Raw genomic sequence first — 17,768 nt, forward strand, 5'->3', positions numbered from 1 at the left:
GCTGAATTTTTATCAGTCTAATCTACATAGAGGCAGAAAGATAACTTCAGGAAATAAATAGGCGGTGTGTTTTTTTCTCCCCATTTTGCAGTGCTGCTGAAGTAATTAGAGCATAGACAACAGTTTATTTTTAAAAAAGAAGAGTTGAGGCAGGGTATCTAGAGGTAAATTGTTAGTATGTTCTCAGGAACTTTCTGACCATGCCAATTTTTTTCTCAGTCTGTAGATTCCAGTCTTGGGGGACTTTCCAGGTCTAGTACTGTGGCTAGTCTAGATACAGACTCCACAAAAAGTTCAGGTATGTAATCAGAGTTTGAGCAGATATGTATGGAACAGGATTAACTGTATCTGTGTTTGTATAAAAGAGTAGAAAATGGCAGAGGTTAAAATAGGTATTTTTAATAATTGTGAGTGCATCACATGCTCTAGGATTTTGCAGTATTGCTAATGATTCAGCTAGGATTAAGTTACTGTTTTTGAAGTAAAGTGTCCGAGTGGGGAAAAAAAAACAAACATGGTTGCAGTGTATTACACAGAATAAATCTGGTGTTAACTTTTTGGAAGCTGTTTCCTGCTTTTGTACGTCTACTTTTGCACTTCAATCATGGAAGTACTTGATTTCACTTGTTCTTGCTTACCAGATCACAGTGCATCACCACTGGACCAAACAATTCATTTAAAACCAATATTTATGGAAAAGCAGAACCAGCTTTTCCATGTTTTCTGATTCAAGGTTGTTAATTCCAAATTTGAGTTAGTATGAACAGTGCTGTATCATGGACTCTGTTGCTTTTACCAAGGGCTGTCCTGAATCAACCCAGGGCAGTTCATTAAAGAGAGGAGCTAATACACTGTGGTAAGGTTCAGTATTTGATGAAAGTACAAAATTATGGAATCTAATGTTAGCCCCATTGACATCAATCCAAATAGCTTTACACTTCTGGAATTCTTCAGAGTTACTTTTTTTTTTATTTTGTTGCAGGACAAAGCAATAGTAATTCTGATACGTGTGCAGAGTTCAGAGTTAAATATGTTGGTGCCATTGAAAAACTGAAACATAATGAGAGCAAAAGCCTCGAAGGACCATTGGACTTGATAAATTACATAGATGTTGCACAGGTAAGTGGGTTACAAAAGACAACACCAACAATGTCAGAACACCTGAAGCTTAGATCTATTTTTTTGTATCATCACATGATCTGACATCTTTCCCTGTAAGTGTTAAACTTACTAGAATAAGGCAGCTAACTTCAAAAACCATTAAGTTATAAATTTCAAAAGTTGTCATGCTTAGTTCCATCCTATCAAGTAACAGAAGATGCACCCAAAAAGCCATTCTGAAGAAGCAGGCTCAGAGCAAAGGCTTTTTTTCTGAGTCAGTACTCATGAAACAAGTGTCCTTGTTGAATTGAAAGGTGTTATATTGTCTTCAGCACTGTTGGGATTTGTTTCTGGGAAGGAGTATCTCCTCTAGTTTTCCTCAGTACTGCAGAAGTTTGCCCATAGAGGAAAATGTCAAGTGTCTGCCTACCATCACTTAGGAACCTGTGACCAAAGAAGCTGAATAATATTCAGGTCATCCTTACCAAACTGGTTGCTTGTGCTTATTTTTGTACTAGAAGACATAACTGGTTGTTCTCATTAGGTAGCTGATTGTTTCTTTAAAAGCACAGAATATCTGTTTCTGTTACAGCAACTTGACATTTCAAGTATCTGAATATACACTAGAACTATTTTCACAGCCAAACCAAAATTGCTGCTGGTGTGGAACATCACCTAGGGTCAGCACCCGATGGTAGGTCATGCATTATTTTTCAGCCCATCTGATTTGACCACAGGTCCAAATTTCCCCCTGAGATGATACTTTCCTTCCTGGAGTGGTGTAATATTTAGAACAGAACAGAACAGCCTGTTTCAATTGGAAGGGACCTACAATGATCATCTAGTCCAACTGCCCAAACAATTCAGGGTTGACCGAAAGTTAAAGGCTGTTGTTGAGGGCACTGTCCAAATGCCTCTTAAATACTGAGAGGCCTGGGGCATCAACCCCTCCTTAGGAAGCCTGTTCCAGAGTCTGACCACCCTCTTGATAGAGAAATGCTTCCTAGAGTCCAGTCTGAACCTTTTCTGAGTATGTTTCATGTCATGTTAAGAACCTGGACGAGTGCCAGAGTGGCAGGCAGACTCCATGCAGCCAGATAGCAGCAGGGTTAGTGCTGTTGCAGTGGACTGAAGTACACATAAACACGTCTTCTATTATGTGTCTTTGCTGTTCATGTTCTTCTGTCTGCACTAAAGGCTTTTGTTTGTTTTCTTCCAAAGCAAGATGGAAAGTTACCTTTTGTTCCAGGTGAAGAGGAGTTTATTATGGGAGTTTCCAAATACGGCATTAAAGTTTCAACGTCTGATCAGTATGTAAGTGACTCACAACAAATTGTCTTCTTGGTGGGAGTTGAAAAGTGCTTTCATTTATTTTTCTTTATAGGTGATCTGTGTGACCAAAATGTCACTTCTGGCTTTAGGTAAAACAATCGATCAGTCAATCAAAACAGCTCTCACAGCAGCAGCACTTCATGTCGCATCTCCTCAGGTCTCTCTGTGTTCTCCTGGTTGGCTTGGTTGGATTTATGACAAAAAAATCCATTGGTGCTTTGTCTCCTTTTGAGACGAAGCACCAGACAAAAGGCAAGCAAGCCTTTATGCTCCTTGGGCACATCATCCTTTCTCTGTGGCTGCCCTGTCATCATGGAAAAGTAGTGACTGTGGTGGCCAACACCGCAGGTTCCTCAGCCTGAGGTCGTAACGCAACTCCTGTTGATGTTGTGGAGAGGAAAATACAAAGGATGTTTTTTCAAGAATACCTTCCTCTTTCAAGTTTCAGCCTTGCAATCCTAATCCAGGCGTGGGAGTTCACGCCAGCTTTAAAGCCTCATGATCATCCCACTTTATTGATCAGGCCTATTTTTTTTTTTTTTTATCATTTCCTACGTGTAGTTTATTTTCCTTTAGCACACTTTAGGTAGCTTTTTGCTAAAACTAAAAACCCCATCTCTTCCCCAGGGCTCTCTAGTTGCCTTTCTGTAGCTTTGTATTGCAGCAGTGTGGTTTCCCTCTGGTTGCTCTGAGAACCCTAGATACCATAAATACTTTGCCTTATGAAGTCATGACCCATCAGCAACCCAGCAATACCTCTTCCTGAAAGCCTAGAGATGAGGACAGTGAAGAGCATTGCTCAATGAAGAGAGCCAAAAAATATCCTTTGGTCCCTTCAGAAAGTAAAACACTTATTTTTAATGCCTGGGAAGAATGGTAGTAGTTGTTACTTAAACTTTGAATCCCTTTACGTTCTGTTTTTGCTGTCCTTCTAAATTAGTAATTCTTATTAAGAACATGGGTTACACTGTTATTTCAATTCCTTCGTACTTTGATAAAGATCAGATAAGTAATTTTAAGAGTTTTATCCATTATTCTTCTGTCCTTGAGCTGAAAGCAGACACAAGCTGATCAAGCCTTCAATGATTAAACTAGCTTGCACTGGTGTTTGATTGTGTTGCATTCTGTTTCCCAAATTCAGGCTTTTTGCATTTGTGTCACTGTTGATTTGATTTGTCCTTTAGTGTCAGTCCACCTAACCCTTTCGTATTGTTCCAGGAGAGAAGGGTTTTCTCTGCACTCGTACATAGAATTCAGTCTTTTATTACTCTGGGGGAAAGGGGAGTTGTGTGATCTGTAGGGACCTTTGCAGGTGAATAGGCAGCTGTTTCTTTCAGACACCAAAAAGAGAACTGACTGCAGGATACTGAATTTTTCCTTGTGGATTTCAGCCAATGTTTGAGAGGTTGTTTCATTAGTGACTGAAATATGTACAGGTATGTAATTCACTGGCACATTTTAGTTGCTGGTGGGTGCATCTGCTAGAAACAAGAGGCAAAGTAGGTGTGGAAGTGAGGCCGAGGCTTTGGCCGCCTCCATTTGCTGTATTTGTACGGTATTTATATGCGTATAATGTACAGAGTTTGTCTATCTGCCACCACATTTCTCTCTCAACTGCAGATTGAGAGCCTGGCCAGATACAGGAAGGAGGGGAGGCAATTAATTTACAGGGGGACTGAATACTTAAAAAAATTCCATCCTCCCTCTTTTAGCAATAATCCACATGCACATTAGCACTGTAGCAAATTCCAAGTAAGTAACTTGAGAATTTGCAAGTAATTTGGAGGGAAATCTTGGCATCTTTCATACAGAGAGTGGGGGGTTGATCCCACTAAGTTCCACATCAGCTGCCTTGAAGTTGTAAGACCCTAGAAGTGATATTTCTGGAGTAAACCAGATTAATGGTATTGCTTGGGTAGGATGGCTCGAGTAGAAAAGCTTTGCGTAGGGGAGGTCTGCAGAGACCTGGCACTGGATGATGCCAACCAATCCCTTTTTGCAATGGCCAAGTTCAGAACTGTCAGGACTACAGTGAAACCCTACATCTGTAGAAGTCTGGAATTCCAGAGGATCTGGCTCAGGCCACAAATGGCCTGGCTGTAGCGACGTGGCTACACACCTCCTCACCCCCCAAAGCAACTAACCTTTACCTATGCCCTCTTCTGGGAACAGTTTCTTATGTGGACCCTTCCCTGAACTGAGAGAGGGGATTGTCTGGAAAAATCCTGGAAAAGTAAGAAGTTGTTTTAAGTTAGTAGAGAGTATGCCACCTGACCTCCTCAGGTAGGAAATAAACAAGAGTGCACGTCCACGTATGAATGCAATTCTAGAATAAAACCAAAAATGAAACATAAAGCTGTGTTAAACCATTACTTAGTTTTTTAATGCCTAAACTCTCACTCCAATTATAATTTTACCAAGGAATACTTTTCTCCTGTAAATAAATCTGAAGTACTCTTTTGTAAGAGAGAGAAGCAAAAGGGGTGGGAGAGGGGTCTGGGTGTTGCAGTGTTGCCGAGTAACCGTGGTTTGCCGTTGCAGAACGTGTTACACAGGCACGCCCTCTACCTGATTGTGCGGATGGTCTGCTACGACGATGGCCTGGGGGCAGGGAAAAGTTTACTGGCTCTGAAGACAACAGATGCAGCCTCTGAAGAATGCAGCCTCTGGGTATATCAGTGCAATAGTTTGGTAAGAATTTATGTTTACAGTATTTGATTTAGGTACCTGTGTTTGGATTGTCAAGGGGGATTGTCAAGCCTTGTGAAGGCTTTTTAGCAGAAGGAGACTGGCTCAATTTTAAAAAAGTAGAGGTGTGCCCTGGGTGAGGAGGGGAGAAGTGCCCTGCAGACTGCTTTTCATGGCTTTGAGGAAGAATACCTACATTCCTTAAAACTGCCAGTGAGTGTACATGCCCGAGGAAGCTCTTTGCAATCTAAAGGGTGCAGTCAGAGATGCCAAGGACAATCCTCCCTTTGTATTTTCAAAGACAAAAACCTCTTAAGAGCAGGGAGAGATGGAGTAACAGTTCTGGTAATGGAGCATGCATTCTTATTTATAGGCAAGGGAAGCGATCCCTTCTTAAGAGCAGGAGAATTATGGTCTAGACCCTATGGTATGACACACCCCCTTGGGAGCACAGGGGGAACAGGAGCTGGCTCTGAAGACTAGTGTCAGGCCATGATGAAAGCTAACAACTCTGACTTGTTTCGAAAGAGCTCATTTAAAACAGCTTCCCACATGTCCCTGCAGACCACAGAAATCGAATTAAATCTCACTTGTGCCTACTGCATTTTGCATGTCTCTGCATAAAGAATGGTAAAGGTCACGTTCTGCTTTAAATAGGTTTTGAGAAGTTGGAAAGTTCTTCAGAAAGCACTAATGTGCATGTTTGGTTTTTTTTTTTCAGGAACAAGCACAAGCTATTTGCAAAGTGTTATCTACAGCCTTCGATTCAGTTTTAATGTCAGAGAAGTCCTGATTTTCTTCAGCAGCAGGAGACTGGTAAAGAGAGGCCTTTGTGTGGGGAGGAATTGGGGCTGGGGCTTCCCTGTGACATCACAGCCTGGCTGTAGCTGCCCACAAACCTAGAAGAGTCGCTGTGCAAAGAAGAGCCATGCAACCTTGCACTTGGTACTTTGTCCTGCCCCAGATATGACTTGAAGAAATTATTCCACCTTCAGTTTCCAGAACAATAAAGAATTTTATATTTAACTTTTTTTTTTCCAAATCTTGTATTGTATATTAATGTCAATATTGTAGAAATGTAAAATAAAACTGACATTCTCTTCTTTCTCTTTGTCTGAAAAACAATTTGATAAGACAGACTTTGGTTCTGCTTAACTTAGATACTGGATCAAAACAACAAAAGCAAAGCAATAGGAGGAAGTTATTTGGTGCCTTAAACCTCTGATTTAATCTCAGGTGTGTTGCCTACACTGTTTGTGTTCAACCAGAAATCCACAAGATGTACTTTTTGTTTTTTGCTTAAGTGCCACGTGTTCGTATTTCTCATTTTACACATTGAAAAACAGTATTGCCTAAGCAATGCAAAATAACAGAAGTAGCCAAAGTGATTTTAAAAGTAGTTTTATTTTTCCAGACATTTGACTGGTTAACAAGAGTAAAATTCATTAATCATGCTCTAATTATAAATCACTGCATCCAGGACATTGAAAATAAGAGTTGATTTTAGGTTATACAATATATACAGTTGCTCTGCAACTAAACAAAATAAAACCAACTGAATTGAATATTATACATCTCATAGCATTCTAAGCTGCATTTTAAGTGTCACTTGCTCCTTTTTAAACAGTTAACACAGCAACCTAATAGTCTGTCTACTAACAGATTTTTTGACTCATTGTTTTAATTAGATCTGAAAAGTTGTATGAAATACACCAAAATTTTGGACTTAAAATTTTTTATTTTATATTATAAATAGATATCTACAGGCTCTAGAATTTCTTTTGCCTCTGCCAGAGGAGCAAACGTTTGAGAAATATGGAAAATCTAGGGATAAATTTTGCTTAGCTGCTCTTTATTGGTCCTCAAGATTTTATGCCTGCACTGTTGGTGCTGTTAAATTGTATTCCCAGTTTCTAAGCGACCAGTGAACAAGGTTGTGACATTTTAAAGTGGATTCCTCTTCTAGCAGAACTCAAGGAAATTTGCAACATTGTTTAACTTTACGAATTGTTACATATACTATAAGATTCTGTGTTAAAAATACTGTACATAGGAGATCTGTGCAAAATAATATTCCCATTTACTCTCTAGACTCTATCAGGGATAGAAACATACAAAATAGTGTTGCAAACTGAAGGTATCAGTAAGTGAATAAACTGTAGTGCTGAACTATTACTCTATCCTTTTCTGGGAACTTTGAAAATACGGACTAATTTGCTTCAACTTGCAACAAAAATATCTCAAAACGTTCCAGTTTGTTCCCCATTTACACTGCAGCAACAGCATTTTGGAAACGAAAGTTCCTGGTGAAGTTCCTGGGGCGTACCTGGCTGCACCCAGGCGTTTGAGAGGCTGTACCATTTAGGAAGGTGACACAGGGGCAGTGAGGGCAGTGTTGCTCTTCCAGCGCTAACCCAGCGTGATTTTTCTCCAAATAAGCAGTTACGGCAGTGGCCAATTTTCCACTCCGGTCACCGTCAAGTGGCCATTTGTCAGAAATTCAAAGTTCTCTTGATAAATCTAGAGATACAATATTCACAAAACGTGATCAAAGCCAATGTGACCTAGACGTTGTTTTTTCTTCCCCTATGCCATCGGTTGTTTCCTGTAGCGTAAGCAAAACCTGGTACAATTTCACAATATACAAACATCAGACTGACACCAGATTTGTGCCGGTGTTTTGTATTCCATCAACCGCCTCTCCACGGCCTAGCCTTTGTTCACACGTTAGCAGAACGAACTTAACAACAGTGTAGCTACCATATATGTGGGTATATTATACAAATACAGCGTGAGTTGGCAAACTATCATTGTTTGCAAGGTAGTGGCACAAAAACTGTATAAAATGGAACATAACGTAGTGTACTTGTGAGGTGTCAGATACCTTACTGACCAAGGGTCATTCTCTAAGTGTCCCACCAAACACATTCTCTCTGTGAACACATTGCCAGATGAATTGAGAAAATGCAAGAATTTAAAAACAAAGTCTAAATACTATAATGAGACAGATGTAAGAAATGCTCTGCAATCCATCATCATGGTTAAGTACATTTCAGGAAATGCAGTTTCCATATCCTCAAGTTCATGGAGTAACTCGTTAATATTGCCATAGTTCAGTTAACCAGCAGTAGTCACATTAAATGACCAAAATGGATGCAATGTACATAAAGAACATTCAAAAAACAGGTTCTACACACGTGCAGCATAGAAAAATGAAACAGTCTCAAGCCCACAAAATTAGAACCAGAAAGTTCAAAGACTAACACAGATTTCTGATAACTTTAAGCAAATATCTACATCCATTCTGAAAGAAAAAAGCTTCTCCTGTGGTAAACTGAAATACTTTTTCACTTCTATCTGGCCAAAGACACCCGATTAAAATCGTTTCTTCTGTAATTGCTGACATCTTGGATGAGAGCCAGCATGGCAAGATGCTGAACGAGTCCAATTTAGAACTATGCAGCAGCTTGCGTGTTTTGGTTCCAGCACTTCAAAAGGTCTCAGGAATTGGGTGAGTTCACTGCCCTGTTGGATGCACACAATCTCTTTGACTGGGGAAGCAACACTCAACTGTGGTATTGTCACGTTACAAAAGGGGGAATAAAATTACAGTGAATTGATTGAAAAGAACATTTGTGACATTGTGATGTTCACTCACATGGATTTTGATTGTTAAAGCTTTTCAGTTCACCTTGAAAAACACAGGAAGAGTTGGTTTAAGTGTAAACGGCTCACGAGAAGTTTTCACATAGAAAAAAGTTTTAAAAGTCCCAAAATCAGAACAATGGCAATAAAAAAAGTACAGTACCTAGGACTTGGGCAGTGCTCTGGCAAGGTGTCTGCAGATAGGTAAATGAAATGAAATAGAGAAAAACTTATTTCTGTGACTGCTGGAAATGAGAAATGTCTCCACTTATCAGTAGCAATTCAGTCAACAATAAAGTGCACAAATGATACAGGGAAAGCTCCTTTCCGACTGGGATCTCCATCAATATGGCCAATCTGAAAGAGTCCAGATATTTTTCCAGTTAAACTCAAAATGGCATTTCAGTAGCACCAAAAAGAATACCAGTGACCTTCTTGCCTGTAGTCTGACAAGCCCCTCCCTACACATTTTCTGCAATAGTGGCAGCTTTCTTTTGTGAACAGAAAAATTCAGTCCTACAGAGTGCATGTTTTTCAGCTAGACATTTTCAAAATTTTTTCTAATTTAAATGTTTTATCCAATTCTTTGAAAGTGGTACTTCACACAGTACCACTGGTGCATCATTTCAGTGCACTCTGTAACTCCTGGCAGCCCACATTCTGCCTCTGGTAAGCGGCTCCTGCTTCCCCCTTTGAACAATGACCAAAAGGTAAGAGGGTGGATGGATCAAGCTTCAACAGTTTTGTGTTCCACATGTATCTATTTGTGTTTGTACAGCATTATTGTCAATTCAGATGCAATCTGAAGTTCTATTCTTGGCTAGCTAACAAAGTAAGACAATTGTTTTAATGCCTAGCAATTTCCCAAGACTTTGCTTTAGCTGAGGGGACTTTGTAATGTATGGCTGAGATGGTCCCCCAGCTCAAAGAGACCATTTCTCAATCTCAGTCAGCTGAAGAATCTGGACAATACAAAGCTGTCTTCTGAGGCTCACAACAGTAGCAGTTTCTTAAAATGCTGACAGCCTCCAAAAGTTTCCTGAATCAGAGATTCTGTTACCTGTGTATTGTGAACCCTAATAATCAAACTTTTTTTTTTTCTGTATGAGAAAAGCTAAAAACTTCTCTGAAGGTGTCTTGTTGGTTTTATTTTTGTGGTTTTTTTTAAAAGAAAAAAAATTTCTGGAATCAGGTTTCCACAAGATGAAACTTTTCTTGCTATTTGGAAACCCAGTGGGAGATCTTCCGAACTCTGTGTCAACCTCTAGATTTCGTTTGTTTCTTTCAAAGTAAATAGAAAAATGCAAAATACTCACCCACCACTCCTGATCTTCTTCACCATCAACTACAATAATATCTCCCTCTGAAAAAGTTAGCTCATCTGGGTTATCTGCTACACAGTTGTAAATGGCTTTTACTCTCTTGGGTTTCGTTTTTGACTGAAATATAAAAATAAGTACATGCAAATACTACAGCATGGAACAGACAGAATAGATTTGGAGTTGTCTAAAGAAAGCTTCAGAACTGCTTCCAGATGTTATTTTTCATAGGTTAAGAGTTCAGCGGCATCTTTTATGCTGGGTGCTCATGCTTTAGGCAGAATTTGACAGCATCCAAAGCCTTCTGGAAGCACTACGCCACCTACATGGGCCAGGTTTCCCTTAGCAATCTTCCATTTTGGCTCATCCAAACCTGTCTTTACAGCTCTACATCAGTGCAGCAAGTACCGTTTTGTTCAGAAGATGGAGTGACCAAGTGATGAAGTGCTACACAGCAAATGTAACAGCAGCAGCATTAGCAGAAAAAGGCCTGAGCCACCTGCCAGGATGCCCTTGCTTAATTTGCTAAACCCTTTTCAGCAATGTACAAACCTTCTGAAACATCCTCTGCCTCTCTGTAGTGCTTCCAGCACTCCAACCCTGCAAGAGGAGTGGTTTGGCAACACCTCCAATGGCAAGTTCAGTAAGGAGCTGCAATATTCCAGTATTGCAGTGGGACTCCAATCCTAGCTGTGTTCTATCTGAAGCGATGCCAAAATTGTTTTGGTCTGGTATCACAGTATCCACCATCCTAATCCCACACCTCTGCCAGTGCAACCTGGCCTGCTGCATTTGTTTTCAGCCTCTTCCTCCTCTGTTGCAGACCAACGCCAATGCTACCCACATTAGTGTTTCCATGTGGAGAGGCACAGGACCTGGAGGCAGCGCATGAGCTTTCTATTATGAGCCCACCCTTTTCCCCACTCTGCCCAGCCACAGCCAGCAACAACCTCCTAAGGCATCAGAGCAGAGCTAAGTGATATTTAGGTCAAGAGACATCTGCTAATGCAATGGGCGTTTGGGACAGAGGCTCCAGATGGGATAAGGAAAAGAAGGCCTCACTACCATCCTGGAGTCCCACAGGTGCTGTTCCCAGTCTCTAGTTAGGTCAGTCATGGAGCAGGAAGCTTGCAAGGGTAGAAAAGGTTCATTCACAAGTCTACTTCTCTCCATCAGCAAAATGCTCTGCTGTGGACAGTACTGCCAAGCAGCCTCTTAATGTGCCATTTAGTTAGAGGTGAGCACCATGCAGACAAAAGGGAGATGGGGAAGGAGGGAGTTAGGTGAACCTTATGCTCCTCTTTAAGCATCAACTTGTATTTCAGTATAAAAAACCTGACCTGCCCAGACCAGGCATATCCTTGGGCTCTATCTGGGAGGCACACACCCCCTCTGCCAGTTGGCAGCCTTGCACTGCATCAGAGCAATTTTACCAGATGCTCCATCTCGGTCAACTTACAGCTTGGACCACAAACACAAGAGGGACAAGCTTCACATCAGTACAATGGTGATATAATTGCTAACTTCAAAGTGCAGTAATTACAAGCATTTATTGTTCTTTAGAAGGGAAAGAAATTAAAATAGGTAACATTCCCAGAAGGCTAAAACCTTCCAGGGAAGTCTCCTGTGTATCTACATTATGGTTTCAAAAAACCTAAAATATACACCGGGGATAAAAAAAAAAAAAAAAAGAAAGCTGCATCAGGAATTTCCATCTGAAAAACAGGCCAATGGGCAAACACACCTTACAGCAGACAAGCCGCTGGCTACCGGTGCATGTGCAGCTAGACCTCTTCTTTGCCAAGGAGCACTTCTGCAATTGTTTAGTATCTGGCCTGGCCTCTGGATTCTCTGGCAGGTTAAAGACTGAGCAAGAAAGGCTGGAGTATAAGGCTAAATGGAGCAATTTAGCCAAAGTCCTTTAGCTAGATTGATCTAGCTAAAGCTCTTTAGCTGGGGCCCTTGACTAAATCTCCGCTAAGATGCTTTAGCTAGATTGATTTAGCTAAAGCACCTTAACTAGCACATACCCCCTGAGCCAGGTTTCCCTTACTTCTCTGTCCTGTGACAAGAGGAAAATCATATAGCTGATTGTCTTAGTCCCACAAAATTCACCCTGCTGACCCCTACAGACATCTGTATTACACGTAATTAATATTGAAATGTGGAGACACTGACTGTTCCAAAAACCAGCCAGGACACCCCACTCACTCATGAACAAAGCAATTTGTCCTATAAAACAAAGAAAAGAGAACACAGAGAACTACTACAACCTCAGTTTATACAGAAAGACAGGTAAGAAGCTATTTCAGAACTGACCGATGTGTTGAAAGGACATATCCAGTGCTCACACCCCAATCCCAGAACACACACCAGAAACTACAATCAGGGTCCAACAACTTCACACAGTAAATGTGGCAATTCCCTGAGTGCACATAAGCAGAAGGGAGAGACATGCCACTTCATACTATCATTTAATTTTATCGTGGCCTAAAACATTAAAGTTATTTTAATGTAAGACAGACAGTAATTTGGTTGAACAAGAGCCTGGGAGGCAAGGAAACAGAAGATTTTAGACTCCCAGCTAATGCAAGATGAACACCAGATGTCTCAGTGGCTTTTCAGCATTATCAGATGAGAAACAGCTAACAAGGAGTTCTAAGAGCTCAAAACAAATGTGCAAGGCTATGCACACAAACACACCACAGTATGTCCTGGAGAGTTACTACTTCAGTAGATATGGTTAAGGAAAAACAGATGAAGGGAGAGAGACAAGAGGATTGAAGAAGGCAGGTCTGTTATTAAGATAACTGGAACAGCACTTCTCCCACCTCTCAGGTTATTATTTATCCATGGAACCACACTCCTAGGCAGAATGTAAAGCACGAGACAGCTCAAACCTAGTCACATAGAGCATCTCAACAAGCATGGATACTCTATATTGTGATTTACTTACTGCAGAGAAATACTGTCCTGATCATATGGACACTTCACGTCTATCACACAAGAAAGCAACATAAAACTGAAGCAAGGACCAAAGACCTAACTGAACTACACAGCAGGTACAGCACAAGTGACATCTGGAAAGATATCCCTGTACCTATACCAGTATAGGAATAAAGGTGTTGACATTAATATGTGTGCTACCATTCATGGTCATGGATTATAAATAAGAATAAATGAGTACACAAAACCCACATGATTGGATTAAAAGTCCACCTAAATCCAGTATCTCTTTTCTAACAGGAGAGCTGGAGGAGGGTAAAGAAGCATATACAATACTTCCAGCCCTACCCTTCACCCTTCAACCACCTTCTAGTTGAGGATGTCTCAGGTTAGATGAGATTTCCGTGTACTAACCAGGAGCTTTCTCTCCTGTCATCCAGTGAATGTGTGACAACGAGATGCAAAGAGATCCAGCTGCAGAAAGAACCAATTGCTTTTGTTTTGAGCTTGAGTGCTCCTAGTCTTGTCTGAAGCCATTTGATCTACCTATGTGAACGCTGTATCTACTTCCACTACAGAAGCAAGCACAAAAGCCCTCTCATTACTTACGGCGTTGAAGTTTAAGTGACTCACTCGCTAAGCTCACCTACAAGTGACTCACGTATGAAGCTCACCTACCTTCACTAAGTAAAACCACACATTTTGTGGACTGTGTGGCCACATTTGGACACAAGCACAGAATCCATACTTCTTTGGTTTCTCTTCAGCATCTTGTTTTGGTTTGGGTTTTGTTGTTGCTGTTGTTGTTGTTTTTAATTTAAAATCACATAGTATCACATAGGAAATGCAAGAGAACCAAAGTTTACATAAATATTTAGTACAAGTCATGCACATATTTAACACAGGATACAGGCTTTGCATTTTTCATGATTCTCACACTTTTCCCACAACAGGATACATTATGTCAAAAGTGTATTTGGTAGAATGTGGAAGATTCAGTAAAATCAAAATCCAGATTATCTACTTACTATTTGTGATTTCCTTGGCATTGGTGCTGGTGGTTGGATCTGTGCCAAAGTATTTGTTGTGGAACCAGTTTGTGTTACTGGCATTTCACAAACAGAAGATGACTCTCCTGCTGATAAGATAAATAAAACAAGTAAATTTTAGGCATGCTTTAAAAAATAAAAAGCTAAGAGTGATGGTGCAAATTGAAACCAAATTACTTATTCTTTAAAGGACATGAATAACTATATCCCATGAGTATTTGATATTTTAATGTTTCTTTCTAAAAACCTGAAGAGAATTTTTTATCCTTTTCCTCACCAAAAAAGCCCTCTCTTCCTAAAGACAATTACCTGACATTTTTAATACTGCAGATATGCTAAAAGAGAAAAAGGCCTATAAAGCAGATGAGAAACAAATTTCCCCATTTGCTCACTACAGACTCTGTGCTTTTAGAACTCTTCTTTCTCAGTAAAAGCCATCATTATCAAGATGCTGCTTCCTTCACAGGAGACTACTGACACAGATGGCCGAGAGCCATTAGGAAATTCCCTTTGGCCATGTCGAGGGGAAATAAAAAAAAAAAAATCACAGTAAGAACTGTGTGAGAACCAATGAACTTAATATATACCATGGAAGGGGAAACTGGGTATGAGAAATTCCCCTACAACCACCACAGAATCCACCCAAACTGTACTCTGGACATTTTATTGAGATGACATCGTTGTAATGTCCCAGAGTAGTACTTTGAACAATGAAAAGTGTATAATGAACAATGGACTCTGAATAATGAACTCTGTTCATTATAATGAAAAGAGCACTTAGCTGTCACTATATGACCTTTAGATTTTCAAACTAAACACACATTTTTCTATTCTAAAATGTCTCCCTGTTACCTTGTTTATGACATCTGCAAAAAAAGAGTAAACTAACTGAAGTCTTCATAATGCATCCTTTGTTTGAGTGGGGTTTAGGTAAGGTTATGAAAGCTAAAGCCCAACTGGAATTGAATCTTGCAAGGAATGTCAAAGACAAAAACAGATTCTGTAAATAAATAGGTAACAAAGGAAAATTTTGGAAAATATGGGTGCTTTGCTTAACGAGATGAGAATCTGGTTACACAGGACATGCAAAAGACTGAGGTATCAAATGCCTTCTTTGCCTCAGCCGTTACTAGCAAGACCAGTCTTCAAGAATTCTAGGTGTCAGAGACCAGGGGAAAATCTGGAGCAAGGAAGTGCAAAATCCTGCACCAGGGGGTTAACAAGTACATGCACCAATATATGCTGCTGGCCACCCAGCTGGAAAGCAGGACCAAAGGTAATGGGTGCAAACTGAAACACACAAGGTTCTGTCTGAACACCAGGAAACACTTTGCTCCTGTGAGGGCGACCCAGCACAGGCACAGGTTGATCAGGGAGGCTGTAAGTCTCTGTCCTTGGAGATACTCAAAAGCCATCTGAACACAGTCTTGGGCAACTGGCTCTCAGTGATGCTGCCTGAGCAGAGGAGGTATAACCTCCACACGCCCCTCTCAACCACTCTGCAATTCTGTTTCTTACTGCACAGCCTCAGTGTTTACATTAATTGGTCCACAATTGTTCATGCAGAAGAGCTCAAGGTATCAGGGCCTACACAATCAAGAAGATAAACAACAAGAATGCTAGTACTGGCTCTATTTAAATGTCTAAGGTAAATAAAAAAAAAATCAATGCTCTCCCTTAGATTGTTATAATGATAGCTTAGTTACAACAATGTAAATCTCTAAACCAATTACCAGTTTGCTGTAGAGACCCAAGTCCTCTGGACTGCCCTTTGTTAGTTAACCCAGATGACTTCTCAGTCCTGTGCAGAAAATTAGAAATTAATTTAAGAAACAAAAAAGAACTGGAATCGTAACAATACCGGAGTATTTTCCAAACTCTAAAATTCCTGTCATATCTTCAGAATATTCTGCTGACAGCTATATTGCTTTTAAAAATACTACTTTGCTTCCATATTTTTGATTACACCAATTGTAAGTTGCACTTAATATAAAAATGTCAGGCAGAAGAATAATACAAGTTCAACTACTGCAACTTGTGTAGAGCAGTCACACAATCATAGACCACAAGGTTTTACTGTGGGAACCCTTGTAATCTGCTCCCTTAGTGTCTGCCTTCTGTTAGCTCTCATATTCTCAAACACATCATTGGCGAAACTACACATGCTTTATAGATGACTTGCACGTTATATACCATAAAACTGAGAACTTACTGATAAGTATTAAGCATAATAAATACTAAAATGACATCAGTTACCCAGGAATAGGCTTTCTTTGAGAGATCCTACTAGGAGGTTGTGGGGGCAGCGGTGGTGGGGCTGGCTTAGTTTGTGGAGGAGCTGGTTGCTGCTGTTTAGATTGCTGGTTCAAAGCTTCTATAATGCTGGCTGTCTTTGCCACTGGAGGTGGTGGTGCTGTAGAAAGCACATCTACAGAAGAAAGTTGGACAATAAAATGGAATTACATTTGTCTGTACCATTTTGGTTCTTGGGTTCTCATCACGGATTCTCCTGTTACAGGATTTACCCCCAACCAAGAAAAATGCTTTACTACATGTAATCAATAACTTAGCCATAAAGCAATCCTTCTATTGGAAAGAGGACCTCTTTGGAAAAAGGTTTACCTTTTGTTTCATCTAGTGAAAGTCAGAAAGCTCACAAGTACTTCAATTCATTCAAGCACTGAAGTACAAGCAAACAAAACTCTTACCACAGTCAGTCATATTCCTGAAAATACATCAGAATAAATGTAATAAAGTGCTAATATTGTTTGCTCAATCAAGGCCTTCAGCTTGTGTTTTACGGAAAAGTAACAGAGTGAATAATATCTGGGAAATATTATTTAGAGGAATGTCTTTTCTTCATCATCAAACTTCACATTAGGTTTAGCAATTAATTAAAATTTCTACTGAATTCTTGAAACCACCACAGCAGCAGCTGGTCATGCATTAAAACATCTTTTTGCATTCGTATGGTCTGCAAGAACCAAGCACGATGTGGAGACGCAGCCTAAGGCCTACATGTGACACTCGCCGTTGAGCCTGCACCACCCCACACAGTCCTCACTGGAACGTCAGAGAAGACAGTCCATACAAAGTTACTGGATGGGAACGATAGGCCAAAGCTACAGTCACCAAAAGAGGAAGCATGAGTTGTGAGAAATGGAAAAATAAGCCAACTATGATTAGATTAGCAGAAGGGAAAACAGGGGTAAGTGGAAACATACTTGTAGATGTTACACGCAATGGCGGCACAGGGGGATGAATAGCTGGTGGATCTGATGAAGACCTCTGCCTGCTTATACTTTCCACTCCTAAAGAATTTGTCTTCCACATTGCATTAGATGAAGAAATTGTCTGAATACCACTGCCAAGAACTGAAGGCTGAACTAAAAAGAGAGGAAAATACTGCATTATTATTATTGCTTACCCTAAGCACAAAGTGTTAATATTTACACCTGTGCTTTAAAAATGGTGCAGCTAGACCAATATATTCAGCCACACGAACCGCTGCCATCCTGCTGGAATGCCAGACCAGGAATCAGTCTGGTGTAAAAAATTACAAAGAATTTTCTAAGCGTAGTCTTACTAACACTTTACCTAAGTAAAATTTGTCTCCAGTCATTATTTTCAAATGTCAACGCTTGAACAAGCAGAAATTTCTCAACAAGAAGACAGAAGGCAAGTCTTG

General features: G+C 40.2%; 2 protein-coding genes across 5 annotated transcripts in view; one reads left to right on the plus strand and one right to left on the minus strand.

Moving 5' to 3' along the window:
• Positions 1-6,225, plus strand: part of ITGB1BP1 (integrin beta 1 binding protein 1) — a 7,387-nt gene extending 1,162 nt beyond the window's left edge. The window contains exons 2-6 of one of the 4 annotated variants that reach the window (XM_008941735.1): positions 220-298; positions 983-1,119; positions 2,299-2,415; positions 4,975-5,124; positions 5,843-6,224. In XM_008941735.1, coding sequence (XP_008939983.1) covers positions 220-298; positions 983-1,119; positions 2,299-2,415; positions 4,975-5,124; positions 5,843-5,914 — 555 coding nt within the window. In that variant the 3' untranslated portion in view covers positions 5,915-6,224. Of the gene's footprint in view, positions 1-219; positions 299-982; positions 1,120-2,298; positions 2,416-4,974; positions 5,125-5,842 lie in introns of all 4 variants that reach the window. The other 3 variants (XM_008941736.1, XM_008941739.1, XM_008941737.1) reach the window with 3 other exon arrangements.
• Positions 6,226-8,839: 2,614 nt separating this feature from the next.
• Positions 8,840-17,768, minus strand: part of ASAP2 (ArfGAP with SH3 domain, ankyrin repeat and PH domain 2) — a gene marked incomplete at its 5' end in the record, with an annotated part of 54,549 nt that continues 45,620 nt past the window's right edge. Inside the window, 6 exons of the mRNA XM_008941740.1 lie at positions 8,840-9,123; positions 10,083-10,205; positions 14,060-14,169; positions 15,814-15,881; positions 16,337-16,508; positions 17,305-17,466. Coding sequence (XP_008939988.1) covers positions 9,049-9,123; positions 10,083-10,205; positions 14,060-14,169; positions 15,814-15,881; positions 16,337-16,508; positions 17,305-17,466 — 710 coding nt within the window. The remainder of the gene's footprint in view (positions 9,124-10,082; positions 10,206-14,059; positions 14,170-15,813; positions 15,882-16,336; positions 16,509-17,304; positions 17,467-17,768) is intronic.

The sequence above is a fragment of the Merops nubicus genome, unplaced genomic scaffold, assembly GCF_000691845.1.
Source record: "Merops nubicus isolate BGI_N331 unplaced genomic scaffold, ASM69184v1 scaffold12046, whole genome shotgun sequence".
NCBI classification, from domain to species: Eukaryota; Metazoa; Chordata; class Aves; order Coraciiformes; family Meropidae; genus Merops; species Merops nubicus.